This window comes from Ornithodoros turicata, chromosome 9, assembly GCF_037126465.1.
Source record: "Ornithodoros turicata isolate Travis chromosome 9, ASM3712646v1, whole genome shotgun sequence".
NCBI classification, from domain to species: Eukaryota; Metazoa; Arthropoda; class Arachnida; order Ixodida; family Argasidae; genus Ornithodoros; species Ornithodoros turicata.
In genome coordinates this window covers 17,686,499-17,710,254 of record NC_088209.1, presented here as the reverse complement: position 1 = coordinate 17,710,254, position 23,756 = coordinate 17,686,499, and the positions used below count along the sequence as shown (strand labels likewise).

General features: G+C 47.1%; 1 protein-coding gene across 3 annotated transcripts in view; it reads right to left on the bottom strand.

Annotated features, from left to right (window-relative positions):
* LOC135368249 (band 7 protein AGAP004871-like) overlaps nucleotides 1–23,756 on the bottom strand; it is a 254,066-nt gene that overhangs the window by 189,058 nt on the left and 41,252 nt on the right. The window contains exon 1 of one of the 3 annotated variants that reach the window (XM_064601404.1): nucleotides 224–562. The exons of the other annotated variants lie outside the window; for them this stretch is intronic. Within the exon in view, the coding sequence (XP_064457474.1) occupies nucleotides 224–266 (43 nt within the window). The 5' untranslated portion in view covers nucleotides 267–562. Of the gene's footprint in view, nucleotides 1–223; nucleotides 563–23,756 lie in introns of those variants that run through there. 3 annotated transcript variants of the gene reach the window in all.

Genomic DNA, 23,756 nt, shown 5'->3' with positions numbered 1-23,756 from the left:
ATTACAGCTTCTAGTACCCTAGATTGCAATTACTCCCCATTTCAGTCCCCTGACTCAGAAACGTACTTTCCCGCTCTGCAAATAATCCCCAAGCTTCGCGTGAGACTTCCACGCGTTTAGCCCAGAGAGGGACAAATGATGATCTCCAAAAGAGGTTAAGATTACTCCCTTTTTTTCCTAAGAGTGCACACAACAGCCTACTACTATTGCACTACATGCCCACCTTCAGAGAAAACTGGGCTCGACCTCGGTCTGTCGGGAGACATGCGCGCCGTCGTGGCAGCCGTAACGGCGTCACCACGGCGCCCCGCAAACACAGCGACGATGACGGTGACGACGAAGGTTACGACGTCCAGCCAGAGCACGACACCAAAGCAGCAGGGCTACGCCAGACGCAGCGGGCCGCATCCTCGCGACCCGCCGCCGGCGCCCCACGCACGAGCGCCGGCGACCGTACACCGACCGACGGACTGCAAGGCTCGAGAGTCGCCTTAAGCTCCCGGGGAGCTTCCCGCCGTCAGATCAGACGGCCCACTTCCAGCCGTCTGCTGATGCGAGCCGGGAGCGCCATGTCGTACCTCCGTCGGTTTTGGGGAGAGGACGTTTTCCCTCGCTCCTCTGTTGGGCAGCACGCGAGGATGGGAAAGGAAGAAGAAGGAAGGGGGTGTCCCCGTTCGGTTCCTTTTTTTTCCTCCTCTCTTCCGAGAAGAGCGAAACGTAAAAAGGGAAGGAAGGTGAGGTGAGCCAGCTTGGCTTGGGAAAAGCGATCGTTCCGAGCAAGGCATTACCGCGTGGGGGTCATCATTTCTTCGTTTTGCTTCTTTATCGTTATTCGCGCGGTATGGAACACTACACACTCTTAAAACAGATCTTGAAGAATCTTAAGGGAATCAAACGCGACGATATTAAAGCCGAGATCTGCCTACATGCTCTTACAGAATCTAAAAACAGAACTTCACCGCAGAGCACGAGCTACACCAACCATTGCCACGAATGATAGGGTTATCACTTCTGATTCGAAAGAGAGAGTGGGTCGTACGCCGTTTTGTGTCAATCTGGATATATCATAACTGACACAAAAAATGGTGCCTTCCTGTACGCCTTGCTGTCTCTTCGGATCAGAAGCGATAACCCTATCATTCGTAGCAATGGTTGGCGCAGAGCGTGCTGTGCGGCGAAGTTCTGTTTTTAGAGTACAGGGGGAAAGAAAAACCGCACGCTCTTAGAAATGAACTTCACCGCATAGCACGCCTCTAGCCAACCATCATTCTCGTATGATATCGTTATCTGATTTGGTGAAAATGGGAGGCGTACGCCTTTTTGTGACAATGATGAACAGCACATGTGTCACAAAAAGGCGTACGCCTCCCGTTTTCAGCAGATCAGGGCAGATAACTATATCCTTCGAGATGATGGTTGGCTAGGAGAGTGCCGTGCGGTGAAGTTCATTTTTTAAAGTGTACAGTGCACAGTTATCACTCGTTACAATAGCGACATCCGCAAGAGGACCGCAATTCATTCGTCATAAGAGAGCGAGAGATACATGACGACGATGATGTGGGGATGACTTCGTTCGGGATAAACTTACTCTTATCCTTCGCGATATGGACACTTTAACAGAACAATCTCGAACAAAATAATCAGCCAAGAACAATCAGTCAGTCAATAAACAGATGATATAATAATAGTGCGTGCTCGTAGACCGTTGAGAACGTGTACCGTATCTATACCGCACCCAATTAACGGATAAGATTCCGTGTCACGGAGTCCTTCCATTGGTTCCGGTAGGGACGGTAGCTTCACGATGACGCTATCAACGGCCTACTTACACTCTCTAACAAAGTCTTCTAGATAGTCTCATTTTCGCGGGGCGCAGGAATACCATGAGTGACGACCAGCATTAATAGCAGACGACACCGTCGGCTCTGTCGTCTGCTATGAAATACTTTGTGGCTGAGCTTCAGGCTATCCTTCATGGTTAGAGGCGCACGAAAATACATGACGTTGAGCGTATCTTCTGCTGGAGTATTCTGAGGAATGTCGTCGTGTGACTTCACGGTTACGCGCAACGCTGAATCTTTGCTCTGTTCAGAGCAAGGCAACGAGTCAGCTGCCAAATAAGCAAGTTACACCTCACCTCCTCTTCATAGCAAACACGTTTATTCATCCCGCTGTCCCACAATAACCCCCACTGTCTGCAGGCACAACCAAAACACGGAACGAGATGAGCGTCTCTTCCGCTTCCCGTCTATCCTCAAGTGCAGGGATATCTTTTCTGAACATCCTTTCTTCTGCTACATTTTGGATCACCCGAGATCGAAAAGAATAACGCGAGAAAGCCAGTGAGAAATGTCGTTCCCCGTTGGCTCCCTTCGCTCGGATACTCTCTCCTGGTGGTGGTGGTGATTGAGAGCAGCCTTTCTGTGCTTGCTTTCTCAGTGCCTTATTTCATCTCGGAAGCAACGTAGAGTGTTGAATTCCAGTGTCTTTTCTTTCTTTCTTTTGTTTTTGTTTCTCTCTCTCTCTTTCGGCAAGTTACAAGGGGACACAGGTACAGTGTTGCCATTCCAGGTTGCAGCAAAAAAAGTGAATAAAATATCGGCAGAGAGAGTGACGCTGGAACGGCGCTTATAGCTTGCACCTATTTTGTTTTATTTATATTTATATTTATATTTTTTTGGCGTGGAGGAATATTTTGCTTTTACAAGCGCGGATATATGAGTATATGCGTTCTGGCTTCATAACAAGATCAAGACAAGGGGTGAGAGAGATATTTTATGTTCGACTTCGTATATATATCAGTTCTCGTGTAGCCGGAAACAGGCACATCTGAAGACTGTTAAGACATCATTGTCTGAAAGGGGCACTACATGCGAAAATTTCGCCTTGCGGAGTGAGAGGTGGCGTTACCTTGGCACCACCAACACAAAAGGAACGCCGCGATTCAACGGTTGCGTCTTTCGTGTTTCGCGAAGGGCGCTCACTGATTGGCCTTGTCGAAGTGACGTTTCCAGAGAGGGAATTCCGGAATGCCCACCACATCCGTCGTCTGCTCTTGCGATGCGTTACATCAAATTGCGCGGAAACGACTGTACTAATTAGCGTCGGATTTTCGCCGTTATTATCGGTGATGAACGATCAGTAAAATGGCACTGTAGAGTTTCGGAATCGACCGCGAGGGATGCGATAGTCCCTTTACAAGTTTTAACTGCTCTTTCTTATGGTTGTTATCGTTGATTGTTGGGCACATAAAAATTTCACTCTTCGAGGCAATCTGCGAAAATTCAACAAGCATACCTCGACTTGTTCTTTATGGAGAAACGTGGAAGGGTGTCCACCTCTACAGTCTAGACACTCAAAGAGAACTTCACCACATAGCACGCTCTAGTCCAGGAGAGTACGGTTTGCATCGATGTTAATTCTCTAATTCAATTCAATTCAAATGATGCGCACCTGACGACGACGTGACACAAAACTTTGTGGAAACAAAGCGCAAAAGTTGTTCCTTCCACACAGAATCAAGTTACGTCAGACGCTGCGGAGAAAAAAAAAATGTAACCTGCTTTATGTAATTGGCTGACTTAACTTTTGCAACTAGTCCTTTTGAAAGGTTGAGGGAAAAGAGGCTCTGGTACGCCCACACCACGATCTTCTAAAACTCGCACGTATGGCACGTACATCCTCAGCAGTGGAAGCTACAGACCTACACTCTTAAAAATGAACTTCACCGCATAGCACGCTCCTAGCCAACAATCATCTCGAATGATATCGTTATCTGCCCCGATTTGTTAAAAACGGGAGGCGTACGCCTTTTTTGTGACACCTATGCTGTTCATAATTTCACAAAAATGGCGTACGCCCCCCGTTTTCAACAAATCAGGGCAGATAACGATATCATTCGAGATCATGGTTGGCTAGGAGCGTGCTATGCGGCGAAGTTCATTTTTAAGAGTGTAGAGCGGAGATGCTTATAATGCGGAGATATTCACCAATCTCGCCACACTTGTTAACCGTGACCGATTCACGTGACACCTTATGGTCACGTGACAGCCCTATCAACCTACACGAAGATACAATGAACTTTGATACAATGCACGAAGATGCAGCTTTCTTTTTTCTATTTATTATATTTTCGTTATGTTTGTCATTCTGTGCACACTCAAACTCGATGCCAGTTTCACATCTCGACTAAAATAAAAAATAATGAGAAGGAACGGTAACCAATCAGCCGAATATCTCAGAAATATATTTGTTCTTGCAAAGGAGCGGGAAGAGCGGGAATGCGGAAATGAGAAATGCGCGGTACACATGATAGGCCCGCGCGCGGTTAGTTCTGTTGTTGATGGGGATAAAGAAAGGAAATGACGACTTCCTGTTGAAATTCTCTCGTTTCCGGTTTCCCTTTTGGGGGGAGCGATATTTACGGCGGCGCTATCGGCTTTTTAGCTCTAAATTATTTCCTCCGTAGCGCTCCTGCGGGCGATTTCTCTTTCATTGCTTGCTGCCGTCGTCGCAATCTTATTTACTACTTTCGTTTTATATCTTTCTTCTGAACAACTATACTACCCGACGTAGTCGACTGCCTGCCGTTGTTTCTAAGGCCTTTTTTTTATTTCTTTCAGTCTATAGTTGTACACTTTAAGATGTGTGGCTATTTTATTTTCATGTCATATCGGGTTGGCCCTACTTTGAACCGGCATTGCGTGTATTTTCGAGAACTCAATTGTTCTGTGAGCTACTTAATCTATTTCACTTTATCTTTATATCACTCGTCTATAATGCCTCACGTGTAATAAGGTAGGGTGTTGACCCCAACGATGAAACACACCATGTGATAATCGTATTCCAATTGTTGTTGTCTGTATTCAGCTAATTCATGTGCGTTACTTTGATGAAACAGAAGTTACCTTGAATGGCGCCAGACGCTCAAGTGGCGATTGCTGAACCCTCAAGGTTCAGCAAGCTTGACGATCCAGGAAACAGTGACAGGCACCACGCGCACGAATTCAAGGAACGGGACGCCAAGGACCACGAAAGGAACGTCTCAGGAAGCGCAGCGTAGAAAGTGCAGGTCGTTTTATGGGTCTGGAGAGACTTTTCGACGGGTTTACATTGATTTGCGAACGCTTCGTGTGAGTGGCCGTAGTTCAGAGCACACAGGCGAGGGCTATAAGTGACGCTGAAATCACGTAAACAGCGTGTAGGGCGAAACACGAATGTTCACAAGCGCGCACACATGCAAGTACATATACGACAAAAAGAAGACAAAAAGTAAACACGCATCATACAAAGATGCCGTCAAGTACACGAAGGTGGCCAGAATAAAATTCAAACGGATAGGAGCATCTAGTTTTAAAGGCAAGCTTCCGTGTAGACGGGTCATAATGGAGTGCACGAAAGCACGTCATCAAAACTATATGTTCCTATCCGTTTGCATTTTACAAAAGCGAGAGAGGTATATATAAAGAGAAAGACAAAAACACGCAGCGGATGCCCTGTTCTTTGCTCTACTTCTGCTCTCCTTATTTTCAATTGCAATGCTTACCTTCTTCTCGAGCTCTGAATCTAGGCAAAATCGTAGGGTTCTGTTACGACAGCGCCGAAACATTGACGACTACACGAGAACTAAAGAGAGACATGCTGCTTGGTTGCTTCTCCTGCGTACGCGGTGATAGTGCAGTGAAAGCACGCTTTACAGGGGACCACCACAAATCGGTCCACGATGTGTCTGAATTCGCTCCCTGTTTGCAGAATGCATTCTGCATCAGGAGACCCGTACCTCACAGCTGCCTGTGCACGACGATTTACCGTGTATTCACACGAACGACATCCTCACGGAAGATTCTAGCGGAATAAGAAGCGAAAACACTGCGAAGCCGAAGTTCCATCCCGAGTTATGTTGAGCATTCACGGGATTGAGCATTCGGTAACGCAATAACGGGAGTGGCGTATTACGCATTAGCAGACGACACTTAGCAGACGACACCGTCAGCGTCGTCTCCTCCTGTCGTCTGCTACGAAATATCTTGTGGCTGTGTCGCAGGATATTTCCGACGGTTAGCAGTGCGAGTGAAGACACGACGTTGAGCGATCGCGATCATGTGACAGCAGAAAGCTGTGACGTTTTTCGCATCATCCGCGGCAGTATTCTGAGGAACGTCGCTAGTGTGAATACATGGTTCCAGAAGGACACCATTCCCGTTGACTGCCAAGCAATCGACAGGAGTAGGCCGTCGTGATCGCTTCGTATTCGCATGTAATACCTTCATGAGATTAACCACGAGGTTAAATAAGAGGATGTTTTATATTTTTCATTTAATATTGCCGTTGGTCTTTGGTAGGACTGTAACAGGAGTTGGTCCACAAGGCTAATCACACAGATATGCATATACAAACGCGCGCATATATCACACAAACAATAATAAATATACGATAATGCTCTATTCCGACAGCATGTCGATAAAAGATGATGAAGTATAGGTGCAGATAAACCACAACAAACGGCAAAACGCACCAGTCACGAATCGCGCGTGGACAACAAGGAGGATTTAAAGCAGTCAGTCCTAGAATGATGTTCTCTTAACTTTAGTAAGTGGCAAGAACCAGTAGGCCTAGCTGCTGATAAAGAAACACAACTATAGCACGTGGCGCGAACGAAAGAGATCATTCATTATTTGGTGCAAATGCGTTATTCGTCTAGCCTGTAAATGAAGAAGTAATATCACGCCTGTGCGGGTGATTATGGCTACGTTGAGAGATAATCGCAGGACCGTAAAAGGGGGGGGGGGGCATATCGAAGAACACAACTGTCATGGGCGGGACTATGGTGTACGAGATTGTTTCGTCGACCACTATTTCCTTTCACGGTTTACGCGAGACTTTGTCATTATCAACTCAATACGTTGTTTCTCGTTCTCCACCTTCTCGTGCCCTCAATTCCAGGAGATGTCAATAATTTGCGCCGCTTGGTAGATGACCACAGAGTTCCGACACGAAACTGTGTCCGACCCCCAACCATCGAACCAGCAGACTAGCTCTTGAATACCCAGCACCACATTCGGATTTACAGCGCGTGTTTCGGGGGCCCATAACGGAGGCCCAAGGAACTAGACTTCCTAAAGGCTGCAATGTGCATAAATAGACAGATAAATAACTAAGTAAATGAATGAATAAATAATGTAGCTGCGACAAAGTCACAGCTTATTCCACCCTTTCAAAGAAAGAAAAACACCACCACATATTACACTCTTAAAAATGAACTTCACCGCGTAGCACGCTCTTAGCCAACCATCATCTCGAATGATATCGTTATCTGCCCTGATTTGTTGTAAACGGGAGGAGTACGCCTTTTTTGTGACAATTATGAACAGCATAAGTGTCACAAAAAGGCGTACGCCTCCCGTTTTCAACAAATCAGGGCAGATAATGACATCGTTTGAGATCATGGTTGGCTAGGAGCGTGCTATGCGGTGAAGTTCATTTTTAAGAGTGTACTCTAAAAACAGAACTTCACCGCATAACACTCTGTGCGCCAACCATTGCCACGTATGATAGGGTTATCGCGTCTGATTGGAAGACAGAAGGGGGCGTACGCCTGTTTGTGGGAATTTTTATATATCGAAATTCACACAAAATGGCGTACGCCCCACTCTCTCTGTTTGAATCAGAAGCGATAACCTTACCATTCGTGGCAATGGTTGGCGCACAGCGTGCAATGCGGTGAAGTTCTGTTTTTTGAGTGTAACACTCTTCAAGCCAACCGTTGCACAGGGTGATGCCGTCGTTATCCTTCCTGATTTGAGGAAAGCGTAGTGCACACACGTTTTTTTGTGGCAACTGGCACAACCCCTGACACCACAAAAAGGCGCACTCCTCCCGTTTTCAACCAATCAGATGAGAGAATGACCGCGTCCAGGATGACGGTCGTGTTACGCTTTAGTGTTTTTTTATGTTAAAGAATTGATCGGGTGCCGAATTCAATCTCTCCATATTTCTTTTTTCTTTTTTTACGTATCAACTTATCGTTATATTTTACGCTTTACATGTGCACTTGTTCCAACCATTCTGAAAAAAGAACGAAGCCGTAAGACTCATGACCACGTGGTACTTATCCTATCACAAACGCCGGCGTAATTATGCTCTCATCCGCCGCACACGCTATCCGCACATTCGCAGTCTTACACGCCAGCGCTCAATCCTTTTCACTTGGCACATGCATCGCTGAGGTCGGAATTTATGAGCTTCTCTTTCAATCCCACAAGTGGATCTTTATTTCATCGCGTAACGAAAAGAGGCACATTGCGCACATTGTACGGAGGACGTCGATACCCGGTTGGAATGGCAACGACGCACGTATACTGCAGCCAGAAGTTGCCGATTAAAGAGAAAGAGCGAAAAACCAAAGAAGAAGAACTTTCATTTTGGAAGATTTCTACGGCGTGCCATGCACCTGAAGCCACGCAGCTCCCGATGTGTTTGCAGGGCAAATACGTCGTACAGATCCGGATAGAACTTTACGGAACACGCGATCGGTGTATTTTCTTCTCGGTGCGACGCCCTACACTCTTAAAAATGAACTTCACCACATAGCACGCTCCTAGCCAACTACCATCTCGAATGGTATCGTTATCAGCCCTGATTTGTTGAAAACGGGAGGCGTACGCCTTTTTGTGACACTTATGCTGTTCATAATTGTCACAAAAAAAGGCGTACGCCTCCCGTTTTCAGCAAATCAGGGCAGATAACGATATAATTTGAGATTATGGTTGGCTAGGAGCGTGCTATGCGGTGAAGTTCATTTCTAAGAGTGTAGCGGCAAGCGGAAGCGGGCTTATTCACTCGTTTAGAGGGGAGGAGGAGTGCGCCGGCACCGACACCAATTCGAACCGGCTTTCGAGCATACTCAAGCCATACCGAAACTACCGCCGTATGTCGCTGCCAGCGCACTCGCTCACCCCTCTGAACGAGTAAAGTAGCCCATTTCCACTCGCCGGTATAGGGCGTCGCGCCGACGGGAAAATACACCGCCCGCGTGTTCCGTAAACTTTTCTCGGGACCAGTACACACGCTAGAAACGGAACTTAGCAGCGCCACTCGCTCAGGATACGTGGAATGAACATTCTACGCGTACAACGCAGAAACGTACGTATACATACAGGGTGTCCCAGAAAACGTGTCATTGAATTATAATAAAAAAACTACGCCACCTAGAATCATGCGGTCAACAGCATTTGTTCTTATTAGGTTTTTGCCACCTCCTAATGTGAATGTCATGTACTCCAAGTTTAATTATGTAAATATTTGCGAACTGAACTCGGAAATTTGCAAAGTAAATGTCACTTTTTTACCTCACCAATATGAAGAGCGTGCCGAATTCACTCAAATTCATGATAATTCACAGTGATATTCACGAGCTATCCCATTGGAAAAAATAGTCGAATATCATGCTTTTCGGAGCACCGGACCATAGCGCGCGATGACTTTTTGAGCGCAATCGCTCTCAGTGCGACGAAAGGAGGTTCCGAAGCCAGCCCACAGAGTGATAGTAGAAAAAGTAACAGAGGTTCCTAAAATTGGGAGAGGGAAAGCCCAGCCAAAGTCGACGTGATAAGCCGTGCCTGTTTTATCTCTTTCTGCGACGTCGGGGAGGGCTGGGTTTCCAACCTCCTTTCGTCGGCCTGACAAAGACTGCGCTGAAATATTCATCGTGCGCTATTCTGTGCGACCTCCGTAGAGCATGATGTTCGGCTATTTTTTCCGATGGGATAGCTCCTGAATATCCCTGTCAATTGTCATTAATTTGACTAAATTAGACACGCTCTTCACATTGGTGGGGTAAAAAAGCTCAGGCTTTCAGGCAAGAAGTTCATTTTTAAGAGTGTAGTGTTCCGTATATGCGCGGCATGATGCGCACTGCTGCATTTTTCAATACCGGCTCACTGAATTGTAGCCCACAACAATTCTCGTGAATGTTCCACTGACAACATTTATCTTCACGTCCTTCGGACAGCGACGCCAGTCCGCTTCGCAACGCGCGCTATGTTTTTCACCGGGACTGCTCCATGGCGTGGCACGCGCGTGCACACGCAGCATGCACTAAAAACACCGATGCACGAGCTGAAACGACGCCCACTACTTAGCGCCGAAGCGAGAAAGAGTCCGGTATAATTTCGATTGTAGCTCCGTAACGGAATCAAAGTTTTCAATTATGATAACAAGTACGAAATTAACATAGCGTGTAACGTAATTTGAAGTTCACTTGCTTTTGCATTTTAGCGCCCCTTTAAGGAAAAGACTACAGTTAAGCCTCAGCTGCGTCAAAGTAATGATCTGAAAGAAGGCAGTTGACAAAAAGTCACCGACGCTCACTATCCCCTGTTTCATATATATCCACTCTCTGTAACATACTTTATCTAATTGAATGACTCAATTAAATGACGACAGTTGAAGAAAAGGCACCAGCAGCGGGATTCGAACTCACACCCCCTGATCGCCTGTCAGATATGCTACCATTTACACCCTACTAACTACCCTCTCTTCGGCGACACGCGCTCAACCTCCTTACGCATTCGCTCTTACATTGTTGCCAGCCGCTCCGACATTCGCACAGACGATGGCGAGTGGCGTCTTTCTTATCTAACGTTGTATAGTGGATGACGCTACTACACATAGGACAAAAACAACTTCAACTACCATCATTGAATTGGAGTATGCAACCGGGCGTTGTGTGGCTTGCGTTCTGTTTGCCCTCCTCATCCACAACAACGTTACAACTTCATCCTTCCTGCAACATTTCTGCGCAAGGCGGCTCAATAGTGCGATATACTGCGAGTTCCAATAACGTTAGTAACTTAAAAGAGAGAGAGAGAGAGAAAGAAACTACTATACCCGTCTCCCTTCACAGCCTTTTGGGAGTAGATGACACGATGATGTTCACTTCCAAACACCTGAACAACCGCAACTTCCCGAGCCAAACGCCGCGGCTTGCCCTCAACGAAACAATTAAGCGCCCCCCCCCCCCCCCCTCCCATAGCAAATTACGTGCTGCGGTTATCTTCCAAAACGCTCTCACCGCGCGCGTGCCGTTGTTTTGTCACGAAGAAAAATTATCGCGCGCGCATTCCTCTCAAATCGCCCGTGCACCGTGAAAACTTGCCCATAAACACGGTGGCTAATGCCTGTGCCAGCCCCGGCCAAATCGTCAACCGCAGAAAACCATTTCATTAGTCAACTGCACGCCGCGCGTAGTAGACCTCAAAGTGCGGTGCACCACACATTCGGTCCACCTGAATGTATGTGAACGGGGAAAAAGATCAATAAAAACGAAAGACGCAACTTTCTATAATTCTTTCTCTCACGCTACACGTGACCCGGCCATTGTTTTTCTCTCGCGTGGAACAGATAATGAATCTCGCGTCCCAGCGCCACTCTCGGCCGCCCACAGTTTTTTTTTCATGGGGTTAGGAACAAGCGGTGTTAAATTTAATTACCTAAGCGCTTTGTTTTATTGCTCTTCCCCTCCTCCTCAGGCTTTTTAATTTTATGTTGGCTCTCGGCCGTGAGGATATGAGGGCACGATCTGTATGTTGATATAATCGCACGCACTAAATAATAAAAAAAAAACAATAAAAAGCGCAACTAAAATATTTTTTTTAAACGAAGGATGTTACGTATTCGGTGAAGGCATTTAAAACAGAGGAAATAACGTATTTTATAAAACCGAAATCTGGTTATTAATCTCGCGGACGGCGCAAAAAGACGTAGCCCGGGGGCATATTAGGGCCGGAATAAGAAGACCAAAGTGATGTTGTTATATATATATATATATAACAGAGGCGAGGTCGTACCTGTGGTTATTAAAATTGAAAATACATTCGTTCATCATTAAAGGGGGCCACTTTCGGGTGAAAGAAACTTTCTTGGCACTGTGTGACGACCCCCTCAGGTGAACGTGTGAATCGATGAAGACCAGGATTAACGTTGCATTCATTCACCGTGTCCAATATAAATCTGAACGAAGGGGAGATGAATATGGAAGTACCGCAAAGATTCTGCCATAGAATGCGAATTCAATTAAAGCGTGAGAAGAAAATGAGGAGTTCTTCTCCCACAATCTTAAAACAGAACCGCACGCGACACGCAAACTAAAAATTAACGCATTAAAAACGCCATAACACACTCTTCGCCAACCATCGCCCCGAATTACACTGTGCCATCAACTGATTTGTTGGAAGCGGGAGGCGTACGTCTTTTTGTGACACTTACGAAGTTAAGAAATCACAGAAAGGCGTGTGTCTCCCACGTTTTTCACAAATCTGCACTCCTAAAACAGATGGTGGCGATGGAACTGCACACTCTTAAAAATGAACTTCACCGCATAGCACGATCCTAGCCAACGATAATATCGAATGATATCGTTATCTGCCCTGATTTGGTGAAAACAGGAGGCGTACGCCTTTTTTGTGACACTTATGCTGCTCATAATTGTCACAAAAAAGGCGTACGCCTCCCGTTTTCAACAAATCAGGGCAGATAACGATATCATTCGATGTTATGGTTGGCTAGGAGCGTGCTATGCGGTGAAATTCATTTTCAAGGGTGTGCTTATTGCTTGTGTGAGCCACGCTTAGGCTCCAAGGTTTACTTTATTTTGCTGATTTATTAACTAACTAACTAGGCGTGCAACGTCAGGACTATCGCAATGGGGGGACCGCGCGTCCTGGGCCGGCTTCACAGGAACCTATGCCGACATTTGTCTTAAACCGTCTGAGGGCTTTAAAACAGAACTTTACTACATAGTACGACCTTACCCCCGAATTCGTGAATTCATAGATGTGACTTGACTTGACTTGAAGCCGCATCTCGACTTGTGCATTTCTGCGCCAAAACCTGTCCTCGCTCAAGACGGCTTGCATCTTTCATGAACCTTCCCGCTGGCTTACTTCGTCGAGTCGCAGCCTGTTAACTTGAACTGCGTCTGGGAACGAGAAATTCGTTCAGGTTTGCACTTAAAATTTGCTTTACAGTATGAAAACGCGACATTTCTTAGTGTCAGGACCTATGTGCCACACATGTCATTTGGCACGAACGCTTGTGCAAAGCCCCTGTAAACAAACTGACGACGCATCAGCTCATGTAAAGCAGGGACAAAGCAAGATTCTGAGTCTCATGTGACTTCCCGAAGCTGCCGTACTGGAGCGTTATCCAAGTCGACTTCAAGGTAGCCCGAGCGCTGGCTTGACATTTTCGCCACACGTGTCATGTCCCTGCGTAAGAACGCTTCAAGCCATTCAAGCCGAGCTGGGTTTCTGAAGTGCATTGGCGCTCTTCCAAGGCATCTGCAAATCAAGTCGAGATCAAGTCACATCTACGAATTCGGGGGTACTCTTATACCCTAGTCAGACGATGGCAAACGTTAGGCCGTTAGCGGAACGGCCGTTGCATGACCTGTAGTCCAACCGTAATTTCGAGTGACATGTTTCTCTGCCCTGATTTGTTGAAACAGGAGGCATACGCCTTTTATTTTATTTTTTTTTTATTTTTTGTGGTAATTATGAACTGCATCATCGTCACAAAAAAGGTGTACATTTTCAACAAATCAGGGCAGAGAATGAGGTCATTCGAAACAATGGTTGGACTACAGGTGAAGTAACGGCCGTTCCGCTAACGGCCTTATAGTTTGCCGTGTGACTAGGGTATTAGACAACTGTCATCCGGAATGACATCGTTATCTTCCTTGACTTGTTGAAAACGGGGGCGTGCGCGTTTTTTGTGGCAATTATCAAAGCCGCATATACGTGTCAGAAAAAGGCGTACGCCCCATGCCTTCCACAAGTCAGAAGTGATACCATTCTGCGCGATGTTTGGCCTTCACCATATGTTACGCGGCGAAGCTGAGTTTCAAGAGCGCAGGACTCCACGGGCTGCAGCAAGCGCAACAAAACACAGGGACGAAAAGTAAAGAAACTGGGAAATGCTCGCCTTGAGGACGAGTCTATAGAGCTCAGTAGGTCGTGCTAAATAACATGGCCTAATACAACAGGTCATGCTATAAACGCGCCGCTCATCTTGCCCCACTATCTCCACGATGTGAAAATTTATAATATCCGTACGGTGAACGCCGCAGAATAGTATTGCGGTAACAACGGCTAAGTGATTGGATTGGATTGGATTGGATTAGATTGGAAATGAAGTAACGACACGTTGTGTGTGTTGCATATAAGAAAGTTTTAAAAAAAAGAACTCGCGTGGCCGTGTGGTTAGCGTGCTGGCCATGTCACGTCGAGACTGAGAGGCACCCGGGTTCCAATCCCGGTGCCGGCTGTGCTGTCTAGGTTTGTCCTTGGTTTTCCTCAGGCGCTGTTAGACATGTGTCTACACAGTTCCGTTAGACGTCGGCCCAGAACGTTAGAGTGTTCCCCCGGAGCGAGAATAAGCTCAAATTTGTAATTGTACCCTGAGCGTTCCCACATTCCCTCCGCGTTTCCCCCCGCCCCCTTCATTGTTGATGATGGTGATCATGAAGAAGTCTCAGGAACGTGGCCATAGTACATACACAATCATTTGTTTGCGAATTGAATCAAGACCAATACGAGAAAGTGGATTTCAATGATATTTTGTATGTATTCTGCGTCTATTTATTGATACAACAGCTATACGGCTATGAATATTCCTGCGCCCGTTCAGCGCGAACAGTTTCAAATATCGGCTCTCCTATACCGCCGAGGTCTTGCTTCAAAACACTTCCACTTCGTATTCTGTTTACGCGTCTCAGCCGTCAATCACATTCCCAACGCAGCGAAGAATGCCGTATTAGCAGATCTAGGCGTCAACAGAAAGTTCGTAGGAAGACACTTCGTCGCGGCAGTTTCTTGGGAGAATGCACATTCGACGTCTTCTTACTGCTGAATGACGGCACGACTGCGGGCTTCAATTTCGCCGAACGCTTGGAGTTGGAGTTGGAGGGACTAAAAATAATACGGAGAGGTCGAACGCTTCTTTGGTGAATTGCGCACCAGTTCAACCCCGACAGGCAAGCACTGTCGATGCACTATGTGCCGAAGTGTCACAGAGATATACATGTACATGACATTCTCGGGTAAATATAAACAAGTCCCCGCCACAACTACCGGTGCCACGAAGACTTCCGGTCCTTCCGCGAATAAGGACGCTCGGAACCAGCTGCCATGCAGAATGATATATTTCGCTTTCCTGATTTGTTGAAAACGGGAGGCGTACGCCCCTTTTGTGGCAGTTTGAACTGCCACAAAAAGGCGTATACGATCCCCTCTCTCCTGAAACCAGAAGCGTTAACTGTATCAATCGGCGCAGAGCGTGTTTGCTGTGAAACCGGATGTGGTTTTGGCACCAAACAAGAAGCGGCGAAAACGGCATGTATAATGATGACTATAGTCGTGCATAAATTACGCTCATCGTTGTAGAATTTAAGGTTTAAATGGACACTACGCTCCAAGGACAACTTCATCACATAGCACGGAGTGATAGCGTTATCACTCCTGTTAGAACGAGAATTAGACAGTATATTAGAGACAACCTAAGAAGTATAATACCCCAGCCACACGGCAAACTTAATGCATTAAACGGAATGGCAGTAACTTCACCTCCTAACCAACCATCATCTCGAATGACATCGTTCACTCCCCTGATTTGTTGAAAACAGGAGGCGTACGCCTTTTCTGTTACAATTATATCCATCAGAATTGTCACACAAAAAGGCGTACGACTCCTGGTTTCAACAAATCGGGGGAGAGAACGATGTCATTTGTCATTCGAGATGATGGTTAGTTAGGAGGTGAAGTTAATGCCATTCCGTTTAATGCATTAAGTTTGCATTGTCTCTAGGGTATAACGCGTCAATCATAACCGCGCACACAGGCAAGTATGATGTACGATTCGCCAGCTGCCACACCCGTCTCTCTCGTCCTTTTTTTTTTCTCTTGCTCTGACGCACAGCGCTCTACAATAACCGCCGCGCTCCACACTCTAAAAACAGAGGGGTTGGGGGTGGGGGTGGGGATAATGGCAGGATCGGGGCTCGCCGTTTGTTGGCCAGACAGAAGTGGGCGTCGTCACGACTGTAGCAAAAAATAAAAAAAAAGAAAGAAAGAAAGACGGATGGAGGATAGAGGATGAAGGGTGGAGATGTGCAGAGGGTGCATGAGTTCGTCGGGGAGAGCAGAGTGTCAGACGGGTCGTTGAGCAAAACAGATGGTGGTGGTGGTGGTGGGTGGTGGGTGCTGAAAGGGCTCGCCGTTGTCGGCCTCACAGATGTGGGCAACGTCACGACTGACGCCCCGGGGGAATGTGCGTCCTGGGCCGACTTCTAAGGGAACTGTGCCGACATATGTCTGAAAACGTCTGAGGAAAACCCAGGAAAAACCCCAGACAGCACAGCCGGCACCGGGAACAAAACAGAACTTCACCGCATAGCAGGCTCAGCGCCAACCATTGCCACGCATGATAGGGTTATCACTTCAGATTCGAGGAGAGAGGGAGGCGTACGTCTTTTTGTGCCAATTATCATAACTCCAAATTGACACAAAAAGGCGTACGCCCCATCTCTCTCTTCGAATCGGAAGCGATAACCCTATCATTCATGGCAGGGGTTGGCTCAGAGCGTGCTATGCGGTGAAGTTACATTACATGAAAATGTTCCCATATCCACCATCCGCTATCGACGAAACCCTTTCGACCCCCAAAAACAAAAATAGAGAAGCCCGCATTCCCACCCACGAGCGTGTGTGTCTTCCTTTCTTCCTCTTTTTTTTTTCTTTTCTTCTTCTTCTTTTTTCTTCTTTTTTTTTTTTTTTTTTTTTTTGTCTGTTGAAATCTGGATGCAACGCATCCGACGTATGGCTTCAAAATTTCCAGAAGCCAGAAGGAAGGAAGGACCACCTTCCTAGCCAGCTCCAGGTCATTGTGTGACGGCCGGTCTCCCAACCCAAGTCAGCTCTCAATTGCTGTGACAGCTGTTTCGTGCTCTCTCCACGCTCGCAACACTTTGTCGCCTTGATGCGTTCGTTTTGTGGTCAACGACCGAAACAACGTTATTCGATGGCGGACGAGACGCGAGGGCGTTAGCGCTTCGAAGCGCCAGTTCCGCGCCGTTACATTAGAGTCCCCATTTCCTTTCTTCCACCGTCTCTATTCCGTGTCGATTTGGATCGGGGAAGAAATTAGACGTAAGCTATAGAGCAACTTTTAAAAGTGAGTGCAAAGTTTCGACTCTACGTGACACGCATATTTCGAGAGACCAGTTGGTTAAAAATTTTAGGGAGAGCATTCGAGTAACGTTCGTCAATTTAATGTTTCGAGGGCCGTAAACAACCTCCATTCCTCTCTTGCATTCTGAGAAAAAGGGAGTAACTTTAATCCTTTTGAGGACTATAAATTTGGGGAGAAAGCGAACAAGCTTGCTCAAGCGGAACGAGCAGCCACTAAACTGCTGTACCCCGAAAAAAAAAAAGAAAGAAAGAAAAAAAAAGACGGAGCAAATGCTGCCCGAGACTGCAATCACTCCCCATTTTAGTCCCCTAATCCCGAAATTTCCTTCTTTGCTCCGCAGCTGGAACGAACGTTAAGCAGGTTCCTCGGTGGCCTCGGTAGTATTTCCGGCACGCGCTGGAGTACTCAATGTCACTCTTGCGTAAATCACTCCCAAAGCCACTGAGGACGCCTTTGAGAAATTTGCCTCAACGTTCGCGCAAGATGGCCCTAGCATTTTTTTTCCTTGGCCGTAGCTGTTAGAACGTCATTTTGTATAGAAAGCACGACTTTTCCTATCAACCTCTATGAGTCGTCCGCTGATCATTCTTGAGCGACATAAGCGACAACCTGAAGGCAACGTTTATAGACGACGAGCTCATCGAACAATACCCATCGTATAGCTTCTTTCTCCGTCTTATTACTTTTTGCATGGACGTGACAAAGCGTTTCTCCCGGGCTGTCTGGGGAACAAAAGCCCACGAGGCGGCAGCTTAAAGACTGCTATATAAGCCCACTAAGTTGTGTAACGACATGAGAATAGGCGTCATCGCGTATTCCTCCGCGACGGTCATAGCGCTTCCTGTGCGATCACGCCAGGGGAAAATGGCGAACTTCAGCAACAGGGAATGGTGGATTGACCCCGCAAGCACTGGAGAATATGAGCACGCTGAATGTCACGTGACTGCGATGAATGCTGTGACGTTACCTTGGCGTTTTCTTACAAGCAGGCTCTTAAAAGCAGCACTTCCCCACATGGCACGCTGAAGGCGCATCATTGCACAGAATGATAGCGTTAATTATCGCGCCTAATTTGTAGAAAGTTGCAGGGGCGTACTCATTTTTGTGACAATTAACACAACTGCGTAAGTGTGACGAAAATGCGCTTCCCGTTTTGAATAAATCAAACTAAAACGACGTCATTCGAGGTGATGGTTTGCTCCGAGAACCTTGTGAGGTGAAGTTGTTCCATCTGCAAGTATGTACACAAAACTGGGGTGCACGCCATTTCTGTAACACTTTACATACCCAAAGAGTTACAACGTTGGCAGGGGATATACCAGGGAGAAAAATAGAGGTCAGGGCGTAATATACAGTAATGTTTTTCCCTCTCTCTCTTTTCTTTTTATTTTTTTATGTAGAGCTTTAGAGCTTAAAACTTTTGAGCTATGAAACAAGTACTATTTAAAAAAGCTCAGAAAAATACTGTATCGACAGTTAAAGTCTGTACTACCAGCTACAAAGTCAACACAAATAACACAAACAACACACACCACAAATGACTCGCTTACACACCGAAGCCGACTGTGTACATACTGCAGGAGGGCCGCACTCTTATAGCGGCATCTGTTTTTCCGCATTCTCGTTGCGACACCTCTAATTGGCTTTACACCCTATCTTGGAAAAGTCTCAAGAAAGTAGTTTGTTCTTTTCTCCCGCCCTTGTTTCGGAACCGTCTGCTTCTCGCGCCAGGCTAATCTGCTCCCAAAGAACAGAAAGCGCTTTAATTACGAGCGGCCTCCCAACGAATCTCGCGAAATCTCGGTTCCTGTGGGACTGGACGTAATTTTATGTCCCTCGTGCATCGTACGGGTATAAATTACACAGGCTCACGAAACTTGTCCCCTTTATCTTTTACGTCAACGTGGATTTTCATTTGACTTTGTTGCGCGGTATTTTTGCTGAGATCCCAGAAATCTGCGGCATTAACTTCGCGGAATCATCGCTGTCGTTTCCGCTCCAACAACAAAACTTCACCCAATACTTCATCTCCTAATGTTGCTAGTCACCGCTCTGCGTGTGCATTTGTTTCTTCTGCGGGTCCCGTCTCTGCGCTGTTTTCACGTAGTTACGTACGTAACTATAGTAAGCACATTCCTCGCCAACAATTTTCGCAAACGAAATCGTACCCTCTCTCAATACACTCGAAAAACGGAGCTTCATCGCATAGCACGCTCTGCGCCAACCACACTCTTAAAAATGAACTTCGCCGCACAGCACGCTCCTAGCCAACCATCATCTCGAATGATATCGTTATCTGCCCTGATTTGTTGAAAACGGGAGGCGTACGCCTTTTCTGTGACAATTATGAACAGCATAAGTGTCACAAAAAAGGCGTACGCCTCCCGTTTTCAACAAATCAGGGCAGATAACGATATCATTCGAGATGATGGCTGGCTAGGAGCGTGCTATGCGGTGAAGTTCATTTTTAAGAGTGCATTGCCGCGAATGGTAGTGTTGTCGCTTCTCATTCGAGGACAGAGGGGGGCGTACGCCTTTTTGTGTCAATTTGGATATACGATAATTGCCGCAAGAAGGCGTACGCCCTCCTCCCTCTTCGAATCAGAAGCGACAACCCTACCGTTCGTGGCCATGGTTGGCGCAGAGCGTGTTATGCGGTGAGGTTCTGTTTTTAGAGACTGGGAGGTACCCAGGTTCGAATCCCGGTGCCGGCTATGCTGTCTGGGGTTTTTCCTGGGTTTTCCCTCAGACGCTTTCAGACATATGTCGGCACAGTTCCCTTAGAAGTCGGCCCAGGACGCACATTCCGCCAGGGCGTCAGTCGTGACGTTGCCCACCCCTGCCCACCAATTTTCATATATCCAAATTGCCACAAAAACGCGTACGCCCACCTGTCTCTTCGAATCAGAAGCGATAACCGTATCATTCGCGACAATGATGGTTGGCGCACAGCGTGCTATACGGTGAAGTTCTGTTTTTTAGAGTGCAGCGAAGTGAGAAACAAAAGAAGACATTCCTTCGTCGATCTCGGCCCGAAACACACTCGACGAAATGCACGTTTGGGGGACACACGCACGTTCCGTTAAATAAACGACGTTACACGTTCCCATCTACATAACGCAAAATATCCACACGCGGGCGAGCTGTGTTGCTGCGAAATCGATGCCACAAGGCAACGAGCACGTCTCAAGGATGGTGGCGACGGCCGTGAAAGAAAATATATTCTCCCTGGAAAAGAAAGCAAGCCGACACATGTATAGACGCTTTGGCGGTTCGATTCCTCCTTCGCGACGTCGAGTCACAGGTGTGCATGATGAAAAGATCTGGAGAGAAGGAAACGCGGGTGGCTCCTGTTCCTTGCGCGCAATTTCTACGTGGACACGATGCCTGGCACGTGCATCACAAATGAGGCTATGTCAGATGAAACAAACAAACAAAAAAAAGCATCTTTGGGCGTTGCGGCCAAACGCGTTTCAACGCGATGTCTTTTATATTGTGAGACAGACCTGCGTCCATCGCCATCGTCGTGTTCTTCTTCTTCCCACGCTATCCGTGGATGATGCGCCTGCTCCATTCGCTCCGTGCACAATAAATAGTTTCGTACACAGAAACACAAACCGTTCTCTTGCTCACATCTTGGTGGAGGTGCGACCGATTCACCGTCAACCTCACTTACACCCTCACCTTCACTCTGATGATGATGTGAGCAAGAGAACGGTTTCTGTTTCTGTGTAAGAAACTATTTATTGTGCACGGAGCGAATGGAGCAGGCGTATCATCCAGGGAGAGCGTGGGAAGAAGAAGAACACGACGATGGCGATGGACGCAGGTCTGTCTCACAATATAGGTAGACGGAAGAGAGGTTAAGATCGCCAGGATCCGCGCGTGCAACTAAGCAGCATGTGTTGGGCCAATATTGGCTACCTATCGGCAACGCGTACGAACACAGACATACCAGACTGACACCACCTGTCCTGTGCTTTTTCTAGTAAAGTTGAGAGTTTCCAGTATCCTGTCCTATCTTCTACGTTGTCCGTGTGTTCTTGGGTGCATCAACAAGTATTATAACACATACATCACAAACGGAAAACACACACACACTCTCTCTCTCTCTCGCATGCATACATTCCCCGGTTTAAAACAACACCTCAATGTCACGTAAGCCTACGAGGCGAAATATTATAGTTCTTTCGAGCCATTCGCGAGCAAAAACTGGCCTCTGGCGCAACCGCTGCCGGTGAAGCATAAAGCGTACTACTGAGCTATACGCTCTGCAAGTAGGTCACGCTTCCGCGGAGCTCCTCAGTTTCCCCCTTTCCCATAGCCTCTGACGTAACCTAACGCTGCACATGATTGCCCCCCCCCCCCCCAGCACAACAAACTGGACTCGGAGAGCCCACGCGTGGGTCGGATCACGTGCGAAGATAGGAACGAAGTATCCGCAACCACAACATCGAACACGTTGGTTACTCACCGGTGAGTGGGGGAACGCTGCCCACGTGATTTCTTTGCCCGTTTTCCCCTCTCCTGCGCAGACGTTCAACTTGCACAGAGTATGAGCCTTGCGTTGACACCGCTGACGACAGGGGTGTCTTCTTATATCTGCCGCTGCCTGACGAGCTCTTCCAACCTGGTACGCGATTTCAGCAAGGAGAACGACGAACTGACGAGTGGCATGCGATGGAGGAGGGGCAGGGTTGAGGGTTGAGGAAGCGAACACTGGACATCTCAACTCTGACACGTTGAAGACCTCAGTCGCCCGTCTGAGGCGAAAAGCATACCGCAAGGTAAGCTCCTCACAGATAGGACACGGATTCGCTGTGCAGCTATGGAAGCCCCATGGTTCGCTATGGAGATCGCACGCAAAGTGTGACAGAGGTATTGCATCTATTTAGGACTAGAATTCGCCGGGTACTTTACAGGGAGAGAACAATACTTGTGGATGTTCTTTTCGGAATGCGTTGGCGAACTTCAACGGTGCTCTATGACGAAACCAGAAGAACGTATGATATCCACTTCTGAGTGGCTTCGGAGACCTGATTATCTCAAACAGAACAAAACCTCACGTGGTGTTCCTGGAGTATCCTTTCACGGGGGGGGGGGGGGGGGGGGGGGTATATGTTTATTAAGAAAAAAAGAAAGGAAAGGTTAGCCAGGCAAATAGCCGGCTTGCTATTCCGAAAAAAAGGGGGAAACGAAAAAGAAGGGGAAGGAAAAAGAGAATCTGATCTCTCTGCCAGGCGACAGGCATTTTTCCGGCGGACGTCCCCTACATCTCCGAGTGGCCACGGTTCGGATTTGCCCACATATATCCGACGTTTGTCCCCACAAGATGTTATATGGAGATGTCTGAACGTTGCGCGGACTTACTTATATACGTGCACAGGGTTGCGCGGAGATACGAACACCCGTATAGGAGAATGACATTTATCCAGTGTTTTGGGAAGAAATCAACATTTTTCTTTTAGACATTTTCTGTCAACTCCGGCTCCCGCCACTTTCACTTTCTGTTGCTCCGCTTTGTTTTGTTTCTCGTACTTCCCGTGATGGACAATGAGTGCGGCGTTTTAAAAAGCAAAAAAGAGAGAAATATAAAAGCTCCTAGGACCGCTAAGTCGAAGAATCTCATTGAGGGAGGCAGGGGCATTTCCAAAGAGGAAACAGATACTGTACCATACATAGCTTGTGTCGCGAGCTTCCGAAAATTAGAAGCTCTTGTTTAGTTCTGAATCAGAAAGTTGGGTGAGGTGTCTAAGTTTAATTCAATTACGCCCAAACACAACAACTAATTTTTTTTGTTCCGTGTTAGCGCCGCGAAGCAACTGTGGCTATGAGCGGCGTACAGACGGCGACAAATGGAGAGAGGACAGCAGGAAGGAGTGAGGGACAGGGGGGTCAGTATGCGTCCTGAGCCAACTTTAGGGGATCTGTGCTGACATTTGCTGGAAAACCTTCGGAAAAACCAAGGAAAATTCAGACAACCACAGCCGGTGATAGGGTTCGAACCCACCACCTCCCAGTCTTCAGCACGACATTGGCTATCACCAACTGTTTTCTTTTTTCAAAAATGCTTTTAAATAATGCGTCAATGCTATATACAAGATGTGGTGCAGAACAATAGGTATGTACACTATGTATACACTCCAGCTACAATCCGCCCGTCAAGCATCTAACCTACAACACCACCGAAGAGGGACGGGAGGAACAATACAAAAGGAAACACAACACAAAGCTGCCTCAGTAATCAAGGGGTCCAGCCCGAAGGAGGTCAATTACGTGTAGCCACTTCTGGGATGTCTCCTCGCGAGACAATTAAAAATAAATCACCCAGCAGATGCAGATTAAAACCTCACCCAGCGAAAACAGCACTCGACGAAATATGGGCCACGATCCTACGGGCGGTTCATTGGCGTCGTGCGACCCACATCGCATATAACCCCAATAACCCTAAAATATCCTAGGGCAGTGCGCTGCCGCTCCGCCCAGGAAGGTAGCGTATTGAACGGGGAGGC